The sequence below is a fragment of the Lissotriton helveticus genome, chromosome 6, assembly GCF_964261635.1.
Source record: "Lissotriton helveticus chromosome 6, aLisHel1.1, whole genome shotgun sequence".
Lineage (NCBI taxonomy): Eukaryota > Metazoa > Chordata > Amphibia > Caudata > Salamandridae > Lissotriton > Lissotriton helveticus.
The window spans coordinates 219012793-219036932 of NC_136067.1; the positions used below are offsets into that span (position 1 = coordinate 219012793).

Sequence of the window (24140 nt, forward strand, 5' to 3'; positions counted from 1 at the left end):
CGGAAACGAACTGCTGCCACTCTGACTGTGGCTCTGTCTGTTATCAATGTCACAGGCCTCGTGTGCCTCGAAGGCCTGGGAACACAGCTGGTGGGTCACAGTTCCTGCCACATCACCAGAACATTGGACTCAATTGATCCCCCCTCCTTTGTTGCTTCTCCGAATATGTACTTTGTTTGTGGCACCAAAGCTTACACTTGGCTTCCAAAAGGTTGGGGGGGTACTTGCTACATCGCCTTCATTCTCCCTCCAACGTACGTGGCCCCCGCAAACCATCACCGGCAGAAGCGCGCAAGAGACATTGAACAAGCCGACTCCACCGGAGCACAGTTCCTGGATGCAGTAAAGGGACTTGTTCCTCTGTGGGGCCCAATGGCAAACAGCCGCGCCATCCGACACCTGACCCAGGCAGTAGAAACGACCATGAACATCACGGCTGGCATCCTCACTAACAATACGGCCGAGCTTCAGGCAGTCCGCCTGGTGGCTCTTCAGAACCGCCTTGTTCTAGATGTGGTTCTAGCTGACCGTGGAGGAGCATGCCGCATCATCGGATCCAGCTGTTGCACCTACGTGCCAGATAGCTCGCCCTCAGTCTACAAAGCAATCGAGCACCTCCACAGGCTTTCCTCAGAGGTTCACCAGGAGCAGGAAGGATGGTCGCTTGGGAGCTGGTTTTGGGGTACTTTGAAGGACTGGGGATGGAGGCTGTTTACATTTATATTGATACCGGTCGTGGTACTGTGTGGGTGTTGCCTAGGTATTCAATGCTTGCCACCTTTGTGTTCACTCATTGCTAACTGCATGTGCCCTAAGACTTTGGACTTCGGAACTGAGCACATGAGTCCCCTCTATGAGGTAGAAATACGTGGCCTTATGGGGATAGATCCGAATTGACAAGTTGGCGAGACATGTTAAAAGGGAGGACTGTTGAAATCTAGTTTGTGAACTGAACATCATCTGCGCCATCTTGTCCATTTCCTCAGACTCACGCACAAATATGCACGGCAGCCATTTTAGGCACCATGGTCTCCCTGCTCACGATCGATCGCCAGCACGTTCCCCTGGCGCTGCAAGCACCCCCCCCGCGCACTCTGACTGCCCCCGCTCTCTCATGCACGGGTCATAAGACCTCTCCTTCTGCGCAACTCTGCCCCTGGGAATCACACCCCGCGCCTGACCAACACCTCCCTTCCTTTCATGAATACCTCTCCTTTGATGACCCCTTCCTCTGAGCCCGATTGTCTGCACGGATCCCAGGCCATCACTTAGCCTGAGGATACAGTTTATTGCCCCTTACTGTATGGAATCGCCCCTCTTCAAAGGAGCTACGATTGATCATGGCCCCCCCTCTTAAGATCCGATCAGGCGCACACATTCTAAGAATCGGCGGAATGTCCAGCTGTGTGATAGCCATCTCCTATTGTATGTGGAGTGGGGACCTCTACTGTAGATATGTGTGGGAATGGGCCTGAAGCGGGGATTCCGGGGATGTCTTTTCATACTTCAAAGTGTCTTTATTGCAATAAAGAATGTTCACATGTCATAAACCAGTATATAAGAGGCCAGGCCTCAGAGAGGCTGAGAGAGCACCTCGAATCGATACCTCGTTGTCCGATCTGATGTGTTATGCTCCGTCGGAAATAAACTCCTGTTTCCTGCCTTCCAGTCTCCAGCGCCTGCCTCTTTATTTGGTAACCGTGAGTTGGATGAGAGGCGGCTAACGCCGGGCAAACCTTGAAAAGGGGTAATCGACCTGATCTGCCTGACCCCTTTTTCTACACCAGTGATGCCAATCCTGTGTCTCTCCCTGCCTGAGGAAGGATTGTACTGATGACCCCGGTGCTGTACTTTGTCTGTGTGTGAGGGAAGCTTACACCAGTGATGCCAATCCTGTGTCTCCCTCTGTCTGAGGAAGGCTTGTACTGATGATCCAGGGGCTGTACTTTCTCCATGTGTGAGGGAAGCTTGCACCCGGGTTGCCAATCTGTGTCTCTCTCTCTCTCTCTGTCTGAAGAAGGCTTGTACCTCTCTCTGTCTGAGGAAGGCTTGTACCGATGGTCCTGGTGCTGTACTTCACCTGTGTGTGAGAGAAGCTTGCACAGCTGATGGTATTGTGCTTGTTTGTCCGAGAGTTACGCTTACGTTGTGTCCATGTGATACCTGCGTTGTGTTTTTTACTAAGGTATTAGAAGCCCTTTCCACTATACAAAAGCAACAATTAGCTTTGCCAATGTACATTTATATTTGTGCTTGTTGCCCATTCTCACTAGAATTTCATTTGTTCCCAGTGCAATTTTCCAGACCCTTAGATTTAATGCAGTTAAATGTTTTTCTTTCTTAGTAGTAAATAAACAGTCATGTTTAGAATTGAAAACCATTTTTATTAAAAGTTGATTCTCTAACCTGTGCCACTGTCTCATATCCGAGATATGCCAAAATTTCCATGGCAACAGCGTTTGGCTTTATTTCCATGAGGCTGCAATCCAGCCATTCCCGAAACTTGGTCGGTTTCTTGGCTATCGGATTAAGAGTGAGAGAAAAATGTCACCACAGGAAAAACAATCAAGACAGAACCACAGCCAACCTTACAATAAGAACACGAATGAATACTGCAAATACTTTGACATGAGTTCCTAATGTTGAGAATGTTTAAACAGTAATTCAGATTTCACTTTACAGAGGTATATGTTGCTTTTTTTATTTTCTATCACCTTGTAAATATACACACAAAAGCACCAGGTACATTTTAATTATGAGAAAGGCGACTCAATACCCCTATGAAAAAAGATAGTTAGCAAAAGGAACAAGCATTGGCAAAGCTAACAGGTTTCGCGAATGACAGACCTATTTGAGGTTGTCAATGTGTTTTTTGAGATGTTGCAGAGCAGCGCGGTACGCTGTGCAATATGACTTACAGTAAATAACAACAAAGCACTATGGCACTGACCTCATAATAGTGCTTTTTGTTTACTTTAAGACAAGTTGCACAGCAGTCTGCGCTGCTGTGCAACATGGCTAAAAAACATTGATAGAAATAAAACAAAAAGACAACAAAAAGAGAATTAACAAAAATGGAAAGGAAAATAAAAATAAAAAGGAACGTTCGCCCATAACAGACCACTAAGAGCATCACTGTTCTGGGACATGTTTTTTTCCTCATTGCTTCCCATTCCCAAAGCCGCCTCTGGTTGGCCACCACTGTTTAACAGCCTATTGCTGCAATCTGGTGCTGTCGCTGGAACAAATAAATGCAACTAACACATTTATTGGAATATTGAGAGCGGGGGCACAGAGTCATATTGATCAGACTGCAGTCAGTGTCTGACAGTGAACACAATCAATCACAATACAATAGCGAATTTTCAGAAGGGACAAGAGAAGGAGGCGATAAATATTTGGGCAACAAAATTATAAGTATTCACTGTACATCCTTGAGCGCCCCCTGAAGAGGTGTGCATCCATTAGTCAGCCGAGGACCAATAACTGAATGACTTTGTGTTCAGCAGTTTTAAATTATCTCTCTTGTCAAACTTCTCAATCTGAGGCCTGACAAACCACACTATAGACTAGTTTTCAGTAATATTTTCTCACCTCCTCTAACTGATTTTCCTTGTTCTGGATTCCTCTAGAATACCCCCTAATCGAATTAAAGGTAGTGCCACGGAAAACAAAGCCCAGTTATCTTCACTAAAAATCAAGTTAAGCGCAAAACGTATTTTTTGGTTATTTTATAAATGCCACATGCGTGTCTTGCACAGGTGTGCCATGCAGTTACTGCTTGAATAAGCACTGACATCAGATTAATAAAGCAGACAAGGATTCTTTTTTTTCAGTTTAGTGCGAACAATGAACCAAAGGCATTGGAGTGCTTTACATGAGCAACAGTTAAATTACTCAAGGACTCATTAATTTTTGTTCATAGGCATGGGGAAATTAAGTGATTTGCTGAGAATCACAGGATGTTGAGATGACACAGAGACTCGAACTGGGTCCCCCAGTTCTAAAGTCAGCAGCTCTGCTCATTACGCCACATTCTCTCAATGAAGACCGCAATTGCCCTCAGGTAAATTGTCAAGAAGATGAGGGCGGAGTGTAAAGCGAAGCCACATCTCTGACAGTTTTGATTAATATTGTGTGGTTCATTTCATGCATTAAGTGTGAAAAGAAAAAAAACATTCTGTCTGTGCAAATATGTTTATGACACCTGTGTGTTTCCTTTTCTGTAGACATGGTTATTTCAAAGCTAGGAAGCAAGGTGAGGGAGGAGTGTGGCGTTTAGGAAGCAATGGACAGCGGGGGGAAATGGACAACAAACACTAGTGAAAGGGATCAGAAAGAGTGAGAGGGCGGGGGTAAAGCAGAGAGACTGCTTAAAAACAAAACAGAGCTATGACGATAACATGAAATTGTCAAACACTTGCTAACAAAGAAAAAAGTAGGACGAAAAAAGCAGATGAAAAGGAGTATTTGGGCCAAACTCCACAGATAAGAAAAACACATGCAGAATAACAGGAATTAGCATGCTACAACAAACGGAAACCGAGGAAAACAAAGTGGCAAAAATACAAACTAATGAAATGTAAGGGCAGGCTGTGAGCCCCTTTAAAGATGTATATTGATTACAAGAGATTTCACAGCAGGCGAAACCTAAACATCATTGTTTTTAAGGGAGGGAGAAGGTCACACACCAAGCAGATACCCATGATTTAGAATAAAAAAGGTTTTATGCCTACCAAAACAAATAATAAATGTATAACAGGGGTTAAAGATTTCTGACTGCGTGACTTGGCCGACAGAAAATTAAATTTCACCACAAAGGAACAACTTTGTAGCCACAACACCTTTCAGAGGGTGTTTTACTGCAAATAAAATCGTGAATCACACAAATCAAAGGGCAAATTATGTGCTGTGCAAATTTGTGGGAGGGGATTTTGGAAATCTACTGTCAAGAGAAATTAGGCACTGGAGAAATAAATAATGCATTCTGTAAGAAATTGGGTTATTGGTTGAGGGGGGTGGAAGTCCCACAAAAATAATAAACACAATCATTGTCGCGTTGAAACACTAAAGTCATTAAGTTAACCTGGGCTTTACCCTCTGGAAACTTGGCACAAAAGCAGCCAGGCTTAACTCAGAGACAATGTGTAAAGCGCCCTTGTTTTTACTCCTGTCGAGAGGAACAACTTATTTAAACCGTTCTCTCTACAACTAAGACTATTTTAAATCGCCTAGCACACCAACCTACACTCGCTACATCCTCTCTTGCACTCATCATGACGGTTTAAAAATCAGAAGATCTCCGATAAAGAACCCTCTTAAGGGAACCGTTGCGCATTGCAGCGCCAGCCCAATGAGGAGGAGCCCAATGATGAAGCATGATACCCATCTGGGTTTGTGATGGCAATAACTTCTGATCACTCGGATCCCCAGAGCCAGTCGATCACCTCCCTTCCTGGTCCCAACTGACAGCCTCTCATCTCTCCCTCTTTTATTGCCTTTTCTGGAGGAACAGCACCCTTCTTCTGCTTAACTAAGAGTTAACAGCAGAGCCATTCACGGTCATGTGACCCAGGACACTTGTTACAGGCACCAAATGATTAGGGCAAGAAAATGCTAACTGTCTAAAAGTGTCATATTCAGAATTGTGACTTAAATTTCGATTTACCATTAAAGAGCATTTTAAATTAGAATTAATTTGAGTCCATACATGATATTTCTACCTGCTTCCAATCAAAAGTTAGCATTTATTAAATGTAATAAGATAACCAAATGTTATCCAATGGGAGCAATAGACCTTACAGTAGTGAAAAATGAATGTAGGAGTTTTTACAACTAGGAAATGTAAAACTTAAACCCATATGTCCCACTTTTTAAAAACAACACACTCTTCCCTATGCACATTTAGGGTCTACCTAAGGGGTGACATTTGTATTTAAAATTAAGGTTTAGGCCTAGCATTTTACAATGTCTGGTTAAAATGGAAGTTTAAGACTGCAATACAGGCTGCTATGGCAGGCCTGACACAAGTTTTACAGTGCTACTTTAGTGGGTGACACAATGAAGGCTGTAGGCCCACTAGCAGCATTTAATTCACATGCCCTGGGCATCATGTAGTACCATATACAAAGGACTTAAAAGTAAATTGCATGTGCCAATCAGGACTAGACCAATTTTACAATGTTTTAGGTAGCACACATACTTAAGCACTGGTTAGCAGTGGTAAAGTGCAGAGAGTCCTACAGCCCATAATAACACATTCAGAAAACAAAGAGGGGTGAAGGCAAAGATGTGGGAGAATACCACACCATGTCAGGTCTAACGTACTGTATAAGACCAGCCTTCTTGTGTGTGTTGTGTTCTAGCACTGTAAAATGTGTGAGGCTATTTTGGTACCAGACATTGGGTTGCAGCAGCCAGTTTTCTATCCTTAACATTACAATGATGATGAGTAGAGGCTGAATGACTGGTATGAAGTGGTTGAAGTGCTGCTGACAAGATGGATTGTTTGAATTAGGACGAGGCAGCTGCTGTTTGGAAATGACAGTGTGTGTGGTATGCAAAATAACAATGGACTGGGATGTGGTTAAATTAATTACCACTGGCCAAGATGAATTCAAGTATTCCAACCATCATTTTTTGTATACTTCAGTGTTGCACCTTAATTACCAGTGTCTGAGATTAATTCAAGCTTTCCATCCACCACTTTTTTGTATAATTTCCTCTAGTTATAATCTGGAGGTGTTTATCTGTGAGTGCAGGGGGAGGCTGTTTAGGTAGGATTTGAGCCACAGAAGGAGCAGGACATTAGGGGAGAGGATGTGACCTAAGGGCTAGAGCAGTCGACCTCAAAGTTGGGGAACGGTGTTCGAGTCTCGGCAGGGATGCTCAACATCCTGTGAATGTGGGCAAATCACTTTAATCTCCCCGTGCCTAACAAAAATGAATGTGTCTGTCTGTAACGCAAGTGGTGCTCATGTAAAGCGCTCGGAAACCTCCGGGTCGAGTTTGTGCTATATAAACACCCCCCAAAAAAAGCCCATTCTAGACTAGAATGCTGCATAGGGTTTCACTTGCAAGTAGTACAGAGCAGCTCATAATGGGCCACCAAATGACTGCAATTCACTTGTCGTTTCTGAGGTACTGGCACCAATGATCCCACCTACAGGATTTTTAATTGAAAAATGGCCTGATATGCCCCACTGGAACTAATCAACAGATCTCTGACCGCTCCCCTCCGACACCCACTCTCAAATCATCGTACATCCACCCGACAGTGAATTCCCAATTAAGTGGGAGACTAACTGTGAGCCTCACAACTGTAAAATGATACAACAGATTTTGCTACTCAATGCAACAGCAGGGGTAGATGCCAACACAAAACTGTTTGCGGTAGACAGTTCCACTGACGTAAATAGTTCGTTGATATTTTCCCTGTAGACGGGTAGTTTATGAAGCAGATGCGAGAGATCACTAGACTCGAACACAGGAAATATATTATGTCCATGAAATAATACAGACATCCTATTTCCGATACAAAGTTAACACCATAAATTATGAATTTGATGAAAATGTACTTTAAAAGGAGTTACATGCTGCCTACCACAATCATTCATCCAGTACAAATAGAAAGCAGAACAGTAAATATCAACACAGCTAAAGAGCCCCCTCTCGAACTATGTGGTCGGAAAATAAAGAAGGAAACAGCCCTGATACAGCAGGAGGGATTGCGTGCGATTCAGCAGAAGAAAAAGTTATCGAGCCGGCGGGGTCTGAAAGAGACTGAGAAGGGCAGGGAGGGGCCACAGGGAACAGGAAGGGATTGAAGAAAGTATACCAATAGAGAGCAGAGTCAAAGTAACTGACAAGAAAGTTACTAAACAACAACAAAAAAACAAATAGGATGGAAATATGAGGAACAAAAAATAGCTTGACGCATGGGGGCGTCCCCGTTAAGAAATGAAGAAATAAGTAAATAAGAAGAATTGAAGCTAAAGGCACGGTTCGAACAGAAGTTTATTTTAGGTGAAAAGTCACCACATGGTGTCAATACCATTTATTACTTGTGCAATCTAGAGTACATCATCTAGGCCTCCATCAAGAACGTTATTCATCCATGACATCAGTGGGAGCACAGGGAAACAAAGTCAGATCCACAGTAGCCATATCCAAGCAATAGTCTGGATGGACAAATCAATAATTCCAACAGTGAATTATTCATCTTGCTTCTGTGGGAAAAGAAATAGTTAAGACAACAACTTCTGTCAGTATGCTAGTAAGGAGAAAAGCCACGAAGAAAGCCACAGCATAAAAGATACGTTGTACAGCACAGGGGCTGTTAAGCGGTTGATATATCGGGCAGAGTCCCAGGGGCTACCAAAGTCCAGACCGTGGCCTGCAGAAGCCCCTCGCTGATCAATCAAGCGTGTAACGTTGTTTTAGTGGGAACGAGAAACATCACCGCCATGTTGTTTCCTTCTCGAAAGGAGCACCTCAGGAAAGCCTTCCTGTTTCGTTGCGCATGCGCATTCCAATACAGTTACCTGGTGGTGTTGTGGTGTGAAGAAAAGATGGTGGAAGCAGGAGACAAATCAGGATAAATGGTCTTTCTAACGCCGCCACTAGTTTATCTCTCCCACTAACCTGTCATTCGCAATGCTACTCTGCGCACTGAATTCACACCTTCTGCCTTTGTAGGTGATCTTTTACTGTTGGCGCTCTTGCTCCCGTGTTACATTTTCTAATATTGCCAGCTCATCAGCACGTGCAGTTGGTTGTGGGGTCAGGGTTCCACCGTGGACTCCCTTAGTAGGGTCTGGAAGTGTGTTTGGCAACTTCCATCACACATGAGGTGCGAAGAAAAAAACACAACACAAGCTAGATCTGAGCCTAACCCACACCATCCAATGCTGTGTTCTTCCTCAGTCCCTACACACGGCTCTGGTCGTGAGTTCGTTTACTGCAACCAAGCAAAACAGGCACTGGAAGCTCCAAGGAGCCCCAGGCAGACAGATAATGCCGCCTGAATCCCACTGAAGCAGTCTGGCCGCAAGTGAGAAGCGAGCAACCCGCAGCCAGACCCAGCAGGATTAACGAGGGCTTCCTGGCAAGCCTCTCCGCTCCGTAACAACAAAGGTGTGAGTCACAGCGTTGAGACACCCCGGTGTCTTACTGTGCAAACAGATGCACCATCCATTCATGCCATGATAGTCCAACAATGTATGCAGCCTCCCGGTATGTTTGGGGAGACACCTGATGAATGAAATACTGGTACAGTCACATCCCGGGGTGGATACTGCCATCTGACTCAAGGCTGGGATGAGGCATCTGTGTGGCGTCAGAGTTTGGAGGCCTCTTACCATACCTGTAACCAGGACCACTGGAATTATGCGGCAGGAGAGGGCCAAAATATGTCGCAGGGTTAAGTAAATTATGTGGAAGGGGTTGAGTAAATCAGGAGGTAGGAAAAGGCAAATTATGCATAATTGTATGTTTAATATTTGGGGGCCACCTACAGCAACTGGCAAGCTAGTCTATATGCCGGTATCTCAAATAACATGAAATATTTTTACCGTAATTGTTCTATAATCCGAAATGGATTTAAACAGCCAATGCTAACCAAATCAGAACCACAAAGAACTCAGTACCCCGGAACTGGCATAACAATACTTTCATCCAACTTTAATTAGCTTTGATTTAACTTAATTTAGACTTTGGGTCATTTTACCCTTTGTAGATGCGCTTTAGCGACTCCTAAAGTAATTCCTTCTGGCTACCCATATATTCTACACTGTAGCTCGGGGCATTTTCACAGGCTGCAACATCAAGGGCTTTCAGTACTCTGGACAGCTCTGTAGCTGTCCATGGTGCCGAACATGGATAGGGTCAAGCGGGCACATGCATCAACCTATTTAGGAAGTGCAAACGGTTCGAATCGGTAAATTCGGCCGTTTGCGCTTCCTAAATACGTTTTTGGGATGCATGAAACAATGTTTCAAAATTCGCTTTTTTTTGCATTTCCTAAAAATGCGAATGCATTTAAGGAATCACATTTGTGCGATTCCTTAAATGCAATGCATCAATTTTTAAAAAAAATGCAAATTTTGAAATAGGAAGTGCAAATTAACACGAGGTTGACCCTCGTGTTAATTTGCGAAAATCTTTAAAAAAGCAAAAAAATGCATTTTTTAAACTTTCATGTTACAGACACACATGTCCTTAGGACATGTGTGTGTGAAACATGCACTTTAAAATACATTTCAGGGGTGCAGGGGGGGTCAAAGGACCCCCCCTCTGCACCCTTGCAATGCATCAACAAATTGCGAGTTCAAAAAAAAAGAAATGCAAAACGGCATTGATTCCTATGGGCCTCTAGGCCCATTGGAATCAATGTAATACCATTCCTTAATTGCGAATCGCAATTAAGGAATCGCAATTTCCGAAAATTAAGAAATCCTAAAAACTTTTAGGATTTCTTGATGCATAGGATTTTGCAATTCCTAAATTGCGATTCCTTCATTTTTTCAATTTAGGAAGTGCAAAATCCTACAATGATGCAAGTGGCCGATGGTTTCAATTGTTTTCTATCTATGAAATACATTCCTTAGATCCATGCCAAGGTACTATACCCCTCAAGCGACCTGCTACCTCAGAAACCAGGCTCCTGATAAAAATTATAGGGCCCAGTCCACAAAGGTAAACATACTTTTGTGTAAGTTTACGATTGTTTCCTATTTACAAAGTGTAATGACTTTACGACTGAGGAGTCTTCGCACTCATGGCAGAGACCCCGCACATAAAAAGATAGGACTGTCCTTTCTTGTTATGTGCGGAGTCTAAGCCACGAGTGCAGAGACTTCACAGTCGAGTGGATACTGCTCAAAAAATATCTTTGTGAATTGGAAAAAATCATAAACTTACACCAATGTGTAAGGTTACCTTTGTGACTCAGGCCCATAGAATTGAACATTTCTTGAAAGTTTCGGGGTGGAGACATGAGACTGCCACAATTACTGTACTATAATTTTACAGTTGCCATGACCTCGAGGTCAAGGTCTAGTTTGATAAGAATTTTCTTTTCAAGTAACAACTCTCCCCAAAAAATCTTATTTATTGTGTGACACTGTATCAGGTTCAGCCATAAAACCTACCTTCCAGGAGCTAAGCTTTCCCTGTGTGACAAAGTTAACCAGCAAGCTCATGGAGACTTTGGAGTATCCACTTCCTAAGAAAAAGTACTCAGTATTCTGGACTCCCTTTAAAGGTGCTAAGTGGCCTCTTCAACTTGTGGACGCAGGGGCGGCAGCTCCAGACTGTACTAAGAATGGCATCAGGGGGGGAATTATACATTAAAAATATATATAAAAAAGCTGATTTACCTGATGCTGCGCTACTCCATCTTGAACCTCTCCTTATTATTATTATTATTATTATTTATGATTCTTGTAGAGCGCACAGCTACCCCCGTCGGGGGTGTCCCGGCGCTAAAACCGTCAGCAGAAAAGAAAGAAGGGCCTGTCTAAATAGAAGAGAATAGCCAAGTTTTCAAGCGTCTACGGAACAGTGCTTCAGAAGGGGCAAATCTGAGGTCTAAGGGAAGGCTGTTCCAATGTTTTGCAGCAAGGACAGCAAAGGCTCTGCCCCCCATTCGGGCGCGGCGGAAGCGTGGCACCACCATAAGACGAAGACTGTTAGAACGTAGGTCTCTTACTGAGTGCGATAATGTCAATCTCTTTCTCAAGTATTCAGGTCCGGATTCGTTCAGAGCACGGAACGCAAGAGTGAGAATTTTAAACTTAATGCGGCAGGCTATAGGAAGCCAATGGAGCTGTTTGCGAAACATTGAGATCGGGTGTCGGAAAGGGATATTGCCAATCAGTCTTGCTGCCGCATTTTGGACTACTTGAAGGCGTTCAATTTGGTACAATGGGGCCCCCACATACAGACTGTTGGCGTAATCCAAATGAGAGGTTATTAAGGCCTGGGTAACTGTTCTGCGCGCATCCATTGGCAGAAATGGAAAGATTTTTCTCATCATTTTTAATTTTCCAAAGCAGGCGGCAGTAACTTTATTAATTTGTGGGCTGCAGGAGAGCGTATCATCAAACTGGAATCCCAGATTACGAGCAGAATGCACCGGAATTGGGGGGGGGTTGAGAACCGTAGGCCACCAAAGTGAGGGGGGTATTGTCATTTTTTGATTAAAAAACAGGACTTCCGTCTTGTCAGTGTTAACCCCTTAAGTGCTGCCGTCGGCCAATGGTCGTCACGGGCACTACCTCCCCAGTGCTGCGTGCGACCGCTGGACGTCCAGTTCAGCACCGGATAATGGACAGCGCAGCACTGGGGAGGTTTGTTTACTAGCTCCCAAGTGGTTAAGACGGAGATGGTTCAGGGCCATCCAAGAGCAGATTTCGCCCAAACAGTGGCGGAAACTAGAGAGGCTGGAGTCAGAGTGATCTCTAAAGGAGAATATCAGCTGAGTATCATCAGCATAGGAAATCACTCTGACTCCGCATGCCTCCACTACCCTGGCCAACGGTGCAAGGTAGACATTAAAGAATAAAGGACTCAAGGCCGAGCCCTGCGGGACTCCACAGGTAAGAGGTTTGCACTCCGATTTAAAAGGTCTAAGAAGAACCCTCTGAGATCGACCCTGGAGGAAAGAAGTGATCCACCGTAGTGCCGAGCCGCTCAGTCCAATCTGCTCCAGTCGATCTAGAAGTATTTGATGAGACACCGTATCGAAAGCGGCGGACAAGTCGAGGAGTACCAACATGGCCTCCTCGCCCTTATCCACACACTCTCGAACAGTCTCAGATACCTCTAGTAATGCCGTTTCCGTGCTGAAGCCCGCACGGAAACCGGACTGGGAGTCATGGAGTAGGGAATTAGTCTGGAGATATTCTGCAAGTTGAAGTTGGACGGCCTTCTCCAGGACCTTCGCTGGTTTCGGAAGGAGGGAAATAGGCCGATAATTACAGAATTGTGTGGGGTCCGCATCTGTTTTCTTCAGGATAGGCACCAGCAAGGCTTCTTTCCAAGCCGAGGGGAATTGGCCTAATTGTAAGGAGGCATTCCATAATGAAGTAAGCGGCTCTAATAATAGAGTAGCCAAGTCACTCATGATCTTAGGAGGAACCGGATCCAAAGGAGAGCCCGATTTGCACTGTGTAAGAAGTTTAAGTGCAAGATCCGGGGTGAGGGCCTTGAATGCTACTAGGGCAGGAGCAGTATCGTGGCTGATTGAAGTCGGGGAAAGGGAGTGATCAGACACCACAGCTGGAGGGAAGGTTGCTGCGATTTTCTCAATTTTTTCCTGAAAGAAATCTGATAGGCCGTTGCAAAGAGACTGGTTGGCAACATTGTTGGGTGTCATTGCAGGAGGTTTGACAAAGTCTTTGACAATTTTAAACAACGTTTTTGCCGAGTTGTCTGCGTCTTTAATTTGCGAGGAAAAGAACTCTTTCATGGCAGATTTTTTAAGCTTATTAAATTGCTTTAAGGCCGTTTTGTATATGAATTTCGCCTCTATATCATAAGTTAATCTCCAGCTGCGTTCTAATTTTTTGCAGCGGCTTTTTTCTTCACGTAAGGCAGCTGAAAACCAAGGAGCGGAGGGACGAGCTCTTGCAGAAGACACCGGTAGAGATGGCGCAATGCCGTCTATTGCAGATAATAGTGCAGCATTGAACTTAGAAACACCAGCATCAATGTTGTCTATGTGAAGCTCTAGAGGGCAACTAAATACCGACTCTAGGGCTTTGCAAGTAATTTTGTGCCATTTCCTCCTGTAGTCTGTACCCCGTCCCACCGGCATGGGTGTCTGAGGGAGTGAGATGTCGACTGAGAGGAGGTAATGGTCAGTCCAGGTGAGGGGAATGGAGGGGTGGGTGATGATACCTGGGAGGTTAGAGAAAATTAGATCTAATGTGTGGCCTGCCTCGTGCGTCGAACCTTGAATTAATTGTGTCAGGTTCAGGTTCTGAAGGGAGTCAAGGAATCGAGTGGCTAAGGCACAGGTAGGGTCATCAGCATGCAAATTGAAATCACCTAAAGCAATAAAGTGCGGGTGCTTGAGAGACAGGTCAGTTATAATGTGAACCAGCTGCGTTAGAGAGGAGGGGGAGGCTTTGGGAGGGTTATAGACTAAAATGCCGGTTAGGTAGGCTGAAGCAGAGTCGGCAATCGAAAAATACAAGGCTTCAATCAACCCAATGTTCGTTAATTTTTTAATAGTGATATTGAGGTAAGATTTAAACATGATAGCCAGTCCACCCCCAGTTTTGCCTTCTCGGTGAATGCCCAAGAAGCGATAGTCCGGGGGGGTGGCTAGATAAATATCCGGATTTGAAGTATCCTTAGTCCAAGTCTCAGTAAGAAATAGAATATCCCAGTTGTAAGTGTTCAGAATCGACCATATTTCATTAGCGTGACGAGGGAGAGATCTACAGTTAATCAGCGCTGCTTTTAAGGTGCGAGCAGTTGGGGCTGAGGGTAGTGGAAGGGTGCGTTCGCACCACGGAGGGAGAGTAAAGTTACACTGAGAGCATTGGAAGGAATGGCCATCTAAGTGTTCAGGGAGGCAGCGGACTGCTATATCACAGGAGCACGATCCTATTTGTATAAGCTGGTCTCTAGTCCAGCTTACGCGGTTCTCAATAATTACCTGGGCAGGGGGACTGGCCCTCGGCCCGTGCCTGGCGCGGACGGGCGCAGACGGGCTTGCCTTAGGCGCGCCCGCTGCGCCCACGAGAGGAGTAGTTGTTTTTATGCATGACAGGAGGGTGGGAATCGTCCAGAAGCTGGACCGCTACCCTTCCTGCCTTCCCCAAGATGGCGGTGGTAATCCTCGGACTGGTGGACACTGCGCAGGATCCCAGATGCCAATCCAAGCACTTCTCTCATGCTGGGAATTGGTCTGAGCTCCGTGGTTCAGCGCTCAGACAGGGACTGGGAACCTGTGGCTTTTCTCCACCCGGCTGTACAACAGAGCCGGGTGGGGAAATGCTAACTGTACATGACGGTTGGCCGGCCGTTTGCTGCGCACTTACTAGTGTCCACAACTCCTCCTCCTGAAGCTCAGGATGATAGTCCAGCAACTCTGCTACCCAGCAGAGGCAATGGTGAAAAAAGAAAATAATAATAAAATTAATTTATCATTTTCGTTTTCACTATTGCCTCTCATGGGTAGCAGCAGTGGAGCTACGCTCATTCGCCATAGCGGAGGAGCAGCCCCTGCTGTATGGATGAAGGAAAAATTATCATTCTAGACCTCCATGCATCTGCCCTACACACTCCAACTGATCCAGAGGGTTGCAGCCCAGTGTAGAAGATCTAAGACACATGGAACATATCACACTAACAGCTTACCCTGTAGCTTCTCTGTATGTCAGTGCCTCTATCTCAAATGTTGTGGCCATGCTCACAATGTAGCGTTTTAAGATAATTAGGAAAAATATTAATGTGCAAAGCTAATGTGATTTATAACACGAATGTAATGCACAAACTGCACTAGGCAACCATATTTACTTGTACTATGCCTCAAATGGCTGAAGCAACATTGCCTGACAAGCTGCCAGGACTAGAAAATGCTTAAAAATCATAACATGTTTATTTCTTGACCTTTCCATGGACATGCTTTTCATAATAAATAATAGTTGCATAAATGTTTTCATCTAACTCTGCAAAATGTTTCTACTGACAGAAAGATCACTGTGAACACATGATTAGAGATTCTCGTTTAGTGAGGTAATGAATACATTCACACATAGAGATGCAGCATTTATTTAAAAAAATGAATAGTTGCTGAGAATTTTGTTTTCTTCTCGTTATACAGATGTTTCAGCTTCTACATAGACCATTGTTATAAATGAATAAACTTGATGTATTAGAGGGTTAGAGATGTAGTTTATGGCTGGGAAAGTAAACTTGAATGAGAGAAAGTCTCATATGAAACTTAGAAATGATACAATTTAGTTGGAAACTTAGAAATTGCTGTTTGTGGACTACTGAATTGCTGTGAGACGAAGCTGTGAGACGATGTGGAGTGAATGCATTGCCAAGAGCGGTACAAAAGAGGGTGGTGATGGACGGAGCATCAGAACCAATCAAACACTCACACCCAGTCAAAAGATCTGGGTTTGATCCATCACCGTTCTTTAGCCCACTCTGCCACCCCAGTTCAGACATGGCTATATGCAAATCAGTCTGACCCTGTGCCTCATGGGAACAGTCCAGCCCGAACTGCCAAGCCATGCCTTCCCTGGACCGGAAACAAGCTTCCTAGGACCGGTTTCTGGCATTCCAGCCGTCTTCAGCCCGGCTTGCTTGGATCCAGTGGCAAGGTGAGCAAGGGACTCACGTCTGAGCATACCCTGCCACACGTATGGCGGCCAAAAGCGGTACAAAAGAGGGTGGTGATGGACGGAGCATCAGAACCAATCAAACACTCACACCCAGTCAAAAGATCTGGGTTTGATCCATCACCGTTCTTTAGCCCACTCTGCCACCCCAGTTCAGACATGGCTATATGCAAATCAGTCTGACCCTGTGCCTCATGGGAACATTGCCAAGAGAGCATCGGAAGCTGATTGCCCGACAAAAAAGAGAAGAGGAAACAAAGACTGTAACATAATTTTCGTCTGTTTATAATAATGCGTGTTCCTAGAGTAGTCTGTTCCACTTTTCTAGACCACTACAGTTCTTGCCATAGAGACTTTAACCCCATTCCACCTTGATCTGAGACTATTGAATTTCTGGCACCTCTCCTTTTGAGGAGTTCGACTTTGATTGATTTTTAATTTAATGAACTGACTTTTATATGCCGAAGATTTATGCTTGAACTCTCACTCTCACTCTCTCGAACTAGAACTCTTTATGGGTTCTGACTGACATCTATTTCTCCCCATTCCTAGAATAAGGATTTCTTTCTTTAACGGAACATCCTTAATGCATTTATTATGATTATTTGATTAATATTGATTAATGATGTCTGTTCATATTTGACTGTTGAGATTAATACAAATTAAATTATAACTTTGAATAAACATGACTTACTAAAATATTGAAATAGTAAACCCTTTAACTCATTTAAAGCTCTCATCATTGACTGAAATAGATTTTAAATTGTGATAATTGATGGGCTGTACAGCTCTTGATCTTCTCTAAAACAATGGCAAACATCCATTGCCTCAGTGACAGGAGGAGCTAGCCCGGATAATGGTAAACAGAGATTTTTAATAGACACTGATTATCACTCAAGCAGGCATCAGGGTCAATGTCACTCAGCAACAGCCCCTCAGCAAATCACCCCTTCAGCTCAGATTCTCCTTGTGACTCAAAGTCCAATAAACTATCAATAATTTCAAATGTGCCATTCCCAATACTTCATCCATACATTGAGAAGTGCAACACCACCAACAAATTGTCCGCAGAACTAATCACCACCTCATTCATCACGTAAAGGGGACTCATCACTCCAAATACAGGTAATGTCCCAAACCTTCACTATGTAGATTTATGCTCTTCTAAAACCTGGGCATAGTCCTTTCTATATGTTACTGATCTTGACTCCTCACCCTTTCTAGCCATAAAACCACCACACCTCTTCAGGATGACCTGCTTATTCATTGGCTCCATTCAAAGTAAACTACCTGACGTTCATGAGTGTCGCTGTTGTTCATACTTTACGATTTCGTGTTGCACTTTGCACTCTTGTGGTTTCCAGCGCATCATGTTTTTGTTTTGCACTTTTCTTTAATGTCGCATGCTAGCATGCTAATATTCCATGGGCTTTCCTCCAGTGATGTCATGCTGCTGTAGTAGGAAATGGGGCCTGGCTCCTAAAGAAGGGCGAGTGTCATACGGGGTCCATACGGGAACCACTATAAGCCAATGCTTCTGTCCCCATCTGGTCCTGCTTGTGCAATGTCTGTGCTCCTTGTAAAGGCATATGGAAATTGGCTGGCGAGCCATAGTCACTAAGGAAAACAAGCAGATGATAGGTGAAATGCTTGAAAGAGTCTCAGTCAATGGTAAATATTCTGGGCCACATTCTATTGCACCTTTTATTGACCTTTGTGCCAATCCAAACAAGCACCATTCTCATACAAATCAGTCTTGGTCATTCTCTAATAGGAACAGTCTAACCCGAACTGTTAGGCTAGGTCCCCACAGAAATAGAAACAAGAAACCCATGGGCATACCAGTCACACTAAGGATGTCGTATAGAGGAAAACAAAAACACGATTAGCTGAATGCTTGAAATAATTGCAGCCACTAGTAATTACTCTTGGCTCCATACCAGACTGTTACTTTTTGACCATTACGCCACTCCATACAAGAACCACCCTCATGCAAATGAGGCTTGGCTTTATCAGCTGTCACCACTGCTGGATCCGTGGCAATTTTGTTCCTGTCCTCAGTGAAGCAGTATGCTCTTTGGCTCCTGTCCACATTCCTTTCCTGATTTGCCCTGCAGATCACTGGTGTGCCCTGCCTCCACACTGCCTGCTCCATGGTGGTTGTGTGGATCCCAGCTGATGTCTGTGGGAGTGGAACATTCGGCCCGTGCCAGTGGCCTCTGCTGTGCGTCACCCTCTCGGTGCGGGCAAGCAGCTACTTTTCTAGACTTTTGTTTCTGAAAGTTGATAGCAGGTTCCTTAGAGGGTTCAGTTGTAGGGTTGGCCTGTGGGGCTTGCACTGTTCAGTTCCATTGTCTGACCTCTTAGTATGTGATTGGGTCCAGGCATTTATGGGATTGCAGTGACTGCTGTAATGTTTACCGTCGTGCCTTAGGTCTCGGCCTCTGCCAAGTGACTCACAATCTTTCCTTTTTCCTGCCGATCCACAATAGTGGGTTGGCCAAGTGTTGTATGCAACTGATCCACATCTTGTTCCCTGGCTCTACTGCCTTTTGAGTCTTGAGATTTGAGGCTGGGGTGGCTGGCAGGTCCTAATTATGGATTTCTTTTGCGGGTGCTCGCCAGTCTGTAGTTTGCTTGGCCTCCTTCTTTGTACCAAACCTGTGGTATACAGGTGAAGTACCTATTTCTCGCTTTATATCTTGGGCACAAGCATGACATCAAGGCCTGCATGAGTTCTTACGCGTGGTTAGGCCTGTTTGGCCTTTTTATGGCCTGTGTATTGCAGGACCTTGAATGCTATGCTGTTTGGTATGCTCGGCCTCTGGCATCAACATGCGGGTATAGCCCCCCTTATCACTGTCCGTAAGAACGAGCCATCGAAATGACAGCTGATGAAATACTGTTTGTTTCTCGTTGTAAAATATCAATATATATATTTTTTTATTTCTAAGGACCTTGGTAGTAACTTTCTGTGATAGCTTTGGTTTAAGTCTTTTTAGTAAGTGACAGAGCACTTAATCATCACAAGAGAGGAGACAGGTTATTTTTATATCATTAGGAAGTAGTGCTGTCCATGGTTGGTCCGCAACAGTAAAAGTCAGGTCATGAGGCTCAGACAGTAACCGTTTCAACCCCTTCCCTTGTTCGCAATGGTGAGTTTTTATGTTATGTAGATACTACATTAGGTGTAGGATTACATTTCCTTGACTGCACTACATACTCATATGATTCAGAAGAGTTTTTATAAAACCTCAGGATGAAGGAGAGTAAAAAGTCTTCCAAATCCTCAAAGAAAGTCAATATGCCCCATACAGTGATTGGAAATAGTGTTTCCTGTACACAGAAGTTGCGCCAAAGACATCTAAGTTTGAAGGCAATTATTCTACACTGCCCTCCAGTGCCTTAATTAATTATTAGATAACCATACTCGCCTCTGGAAGGGAAGGACTCTATGAGGGCAATCAGCCTACATCTCATACATGTCATCTTGTATCATTTGGTGAGAAATGCTCCTCACTTCCGTAACTCCATTTCACCTGCAGCAAAACAATTTAAGAACAAAAGCTTCAGGCTAAATTGTACACTTACATTTATTGTTTGTGTATTTTGAAGTTTGGCACTGTGGTACTAGGGTAAAAAATCTCAAAGCGGTGCCTTCCAGGTGTGTATAGTTGTACGTCTACTAACAAGTCTTTCAGGCATACCAAACTTACTCTATCAAGGTTAAAAATAGCAAGTTTAGGCATATTAGCCATTTTAAATAGGCCCGGGTGGAGTTCGCAGAGTTCTACTCCGTGGAACTCTGTGTTGTGCTGGAAAAACTCTGCCGCGCTCCGCGGCGTTCCGGCAGTGGCAGAGTATGTTAAGTTGCGGTGCTCGCACTTATTTTTAGCACCAGGGTTTTGTCCCCCACTGTAAAATCAGTGCGAACGGCACTAGACACCACGCCAGAGGGCGCAGCTGCTTTCTGCCACTCAAGTAGACATTCTACTCAAGGAGCAGCTTACTCAACGTGAGCGGCAGATTTCTCAAGGCAAGGGGTAGTGACCTGCTGCCACCGCACGCGTTGAAACTGCTTGCCAGGATGAGGTCTAGCGCATGATTATTTTTTACGAATGCTCACCAACTTAATGTTGGGGAGCCGCTTGAGAGAAAAAACTATGCTCGGCGAAACTTCGTGTAGTTTTGCGGAACTCCACACGGTGTGGGCAAAAACTAAGCAAACTCTGCCGGCAGAGGTGAATTCTTCGCCCACCCCTACTTTTAAACCCACAAAATGAAAACTACAAGTCCCATAAAATGTTGAATAAAATGCTTGGTCTGCGTGGATATGTGCCCCATGACATGCAGCCTCTCGGCAGTTATTGACTGGCCAAGGACAATTCTTGACAACCCCCATGAGTACTCATTTCATCACCGCAGATAGAGGACTGTGCTTAACAATGAGCTGAATCCACTCAGACTCTTCTTTCCAGTGAAACATCACTAACAATGCTAAGGGTAATTAATGTTTTAGGCATTGGCTTTCCATAACCGACTTGAATTCTAACACCGTACATTTCCTATAATGTGATAATATTAATCTATGTCACTGGGACAAATCATTGCTTTCTGGTGTGTTAGACCTATCGATTTAATCGTAATGCTCAAGCTTATAACTTTCAGTAGGTGCTAAATTGTTTAATGAAAGCTCAGGAATGGACAACTTGAGCACGGGTGGAATGCCTCTGGCTTTTTCTCTCCAAGTTTGTACTGATAACCAATTACACCAAAAGCCACATAGCAGCTCAAAAAGCAGATTACAGGGCTGGCTGCATAATCTGCCAAAAATTCTGCAAGGAAATTCTGAGGAATAAAACGAGAAGAGTAGGTGAAAGGTTCCTTGAAAGGAACACCAGGAGAGGCACATATTGTAAAAGAAAAAAAAAAGGTAAGATACTTGCTTGAAGGTCATTCTAATCTAAATATTCAATTCCAGTTCACAATACGAAATGTTATAATGACATAAAAGTAACATTTCACAGAAAGGACACAGACCGGGTTTAAGAATTTGATTCTAAGTGATTGAAAATCTTTTTCACTTGACCATTACAGAGAATAGAGGTCACGGCTGAAGAATAGTGAAGGTGGCCATCTCATCAGGCTGGGCGCTGACCTTCCCACCAGCCCCCTTGAAGAAGCCCTTCTGAATATGCCTTATAGTTATGCGTGGAAGCAAGGAGCTCTGTGACTGCAGCTGGGGCACTATAGAGCAGAGTTCAAGGCAAGGCCCATATTTGGAGGACGGGAGGAAGTTGAAGACCTATCTCCTCCAGGAACAATGGATGATTTAAGCAAGTGAGACAATGCATTTTAGGATGAATGATAGGAACTACAGATATCTGATTGGCTCATCGAGTGATTGTTACTTTCCAATAGCTGAAGGAGTTGACAGCTGATCTCTGAAAAAAGTGTAGTGGTGTTTGTGGTCGCAGCTTTACGGGCAGTGATGAGGGCCACTGCCTAACCTTGTCCAGCTGGGCTACTGTCAGGCCAAAGCCTACTTCCAAGAGGAGGTATCGAAACCAGGGAGTCTCAAGGACTGAATAGGCTGTAGGATTTGTCAAGCCACATGTAGTCAGATTCCATTAATGATCATCGTGTCATGCAGCACTTTCTTGTGAAGCGCACAGAGGTGCAGGAGATGAAGGCATAGCCAGACCAATAACCGCAAATTACTTGGGTAGGTAGTAACTGGGCAACAAGTCACCAATAAGGGATACCTACCCAGTGTTACACTGCGCTGTTGGCATCAGCAGGGGCCAATGTTTTCTCCTTTGGTTACTTCCAGGCAGCGATAATGCAAAGACACCCTCATTTATTTTTGTTTGATAATATGCTAACCTGCAACACATTTAACCATTGCATATATGTGCACACACATTCTTCTACACTTCACTTTAGAGAAACAAATGATTTACACTAACTTGTGTTATTGTAGTTAGGATGTGCATTTTAAAGTAGACATGAGTGGGCTTTAGTATCTCACTCTGATTTGAGATAAATGTTACATTTGTGCTTGTTGTGCACAACTCTGATTTTGTTTTCAGTTACAAGAGTCATGGTGTTCACATTTAGAAATGTTATTTTTGTTAGCTTACATTTTGAAGATTGTACCGCAGCCACTAACTAGTTTGGAGGATGATTCCAAGCGCCTGCAGGTTGGGAGCAGAGGAGGTGAGTGCTCCTTTGTGAAATATCGTGAAGGACACAAGGATGGGAGAAGTTGTTATCCATGAGAAAGAGGCCGATGCCGAATGCAGAAGAAACACTGAGTTTTGATTGGTCTTGTTCAATGGAAACCTGTAGGATGCATTATTTAGATGTAACGTTGTCTTAACGGTGTGAAGCTTGTTAGCTAGCTAGATCACTTCCTCCCATCCACCTTAGCAGGCAGACGCTTCTTCCTACTCCTGAGACTAAATGCTCCTCATGTTCCTGCTTCTAGAGATACTCTCAAAAGCAGCCGCCTTCTTATTTTAATGGGAACTTTTATTTTGTTCCTTTTCCGAGGCTATATTTGTTGACCACTATGGTTTTGAATTTCCCGTCCTGCCTATTACTTTAGCTTAGTATTAGGGGGTTTCCTTTATGGGAAAGAAGCTTTGTCATTTGTATACTCTGGCGTTAATAATTAGTTCAGGAAATGGTCAATTGACCTGCCTGAAGTACTTACATGTATGCCAGATCAGGTGATTATTGATCAATGATTAACTAAAGTGATCTGATTGTAATTTTACTAATCTGTAATAAAACCTACATGGTTTGCAAACGTATTCCTCTCGGTTGTTACTGTGGTGCAAAATCTCCTTCAATGCCAATTAAATGTTACTGAATGTGTGTTTTCAGCCTCAGTTCGAGAAGAAGATCCATCCTGGTGGATATAGCAGGGGAAACATCCTTTACAACGCAACTTTTACCACGCAGTGCCTTTACTACGCGACTTTTACAACGCAAACCATTACAACGCATTGCGCTGGGGGGCGCTCTAGGATAGGGAATAGATTTAATTTACTATCCAACACCTTCCCTACTATCCACGGGGACTGGAGTTGGAATAGTAAATTAAACTATTCACTATTCAGCACCCCAAAGCGCTATGCGTTGTAAAGGCATGCGTTGTAAATACCGCGTTGTAAAGGCATGCGTGGTAAAAGCATGCGTTGTAATGTCATACATCCATATAGCAGAGTTCAGAGTTGAGTCAAGTTAACGCAGTGCCAAAACCATAGTTATCTTATCCACTATCAGCAGCAGACATCTCTGGGGAGAGGCATGGCTGAATGTCTCAATATTTCCCATTGACATGAGGGCAGTGCAGTAGTTTCCATACACACCATCAAAAGCGAGGAGGAGGCAAGGTATTTATTCAATCGTAGCTTGATAGAGCTGGACACTGGTACACGACTTTGGTTATTAAACTATGGGCCTGATTTAAATTTTGGCAGGTAAACCGTTTCTCCACCATGGCAATGGAGTGAATTACTCCGTAGCCCTAACAGAGGTACCGCCCGCCAAGCTTAGGAATGCCTGCCTACCCCGTGGGTATTTCTAGTATTGGCAGGAACCGCCGTCATGCGGAACTCCACACGGTGTGGGCAAAAACTCAGCAAACTCTGCCGGCAGAGGTGAATTCTTCGTCCACCCCTACTTTTAAACCCACAAAATGAAAACTAGAAGTCCCATAAAATGTTGAATAAAATGCTTGGTCTGCGTGGATATGTGCCCCATGAC

The 24140-nt window shown here is 44.1% G+C and overlaps 1 protein-coding gene across 8 annotated transcripts in view; it reads right to left on the reverse strand.

Moving 5' to 3' along the window:
- The window catches only part of SUPT3H (SPT3 homolog, SAGA and STAGA complex component), a 2933604-nt gene that overhangs the window by 514101 nt on the left and 2395363 nt on the right, over positions 1-24140 (reverse strand). For all 8 annotated transcript variants that reach the window (XM_078647631.1, XM_078647630.1, XM_078647629.1 and 5 more), the window contains one exon: positions 2407-2519. In XM_078647631.1, the coding sequence (XP_078503757.1) occupies positions 2407-2519 (113 nt within the window). The remainder of the gene's footprint in view (positions 1-2406; positions 2520-24140) is intronic.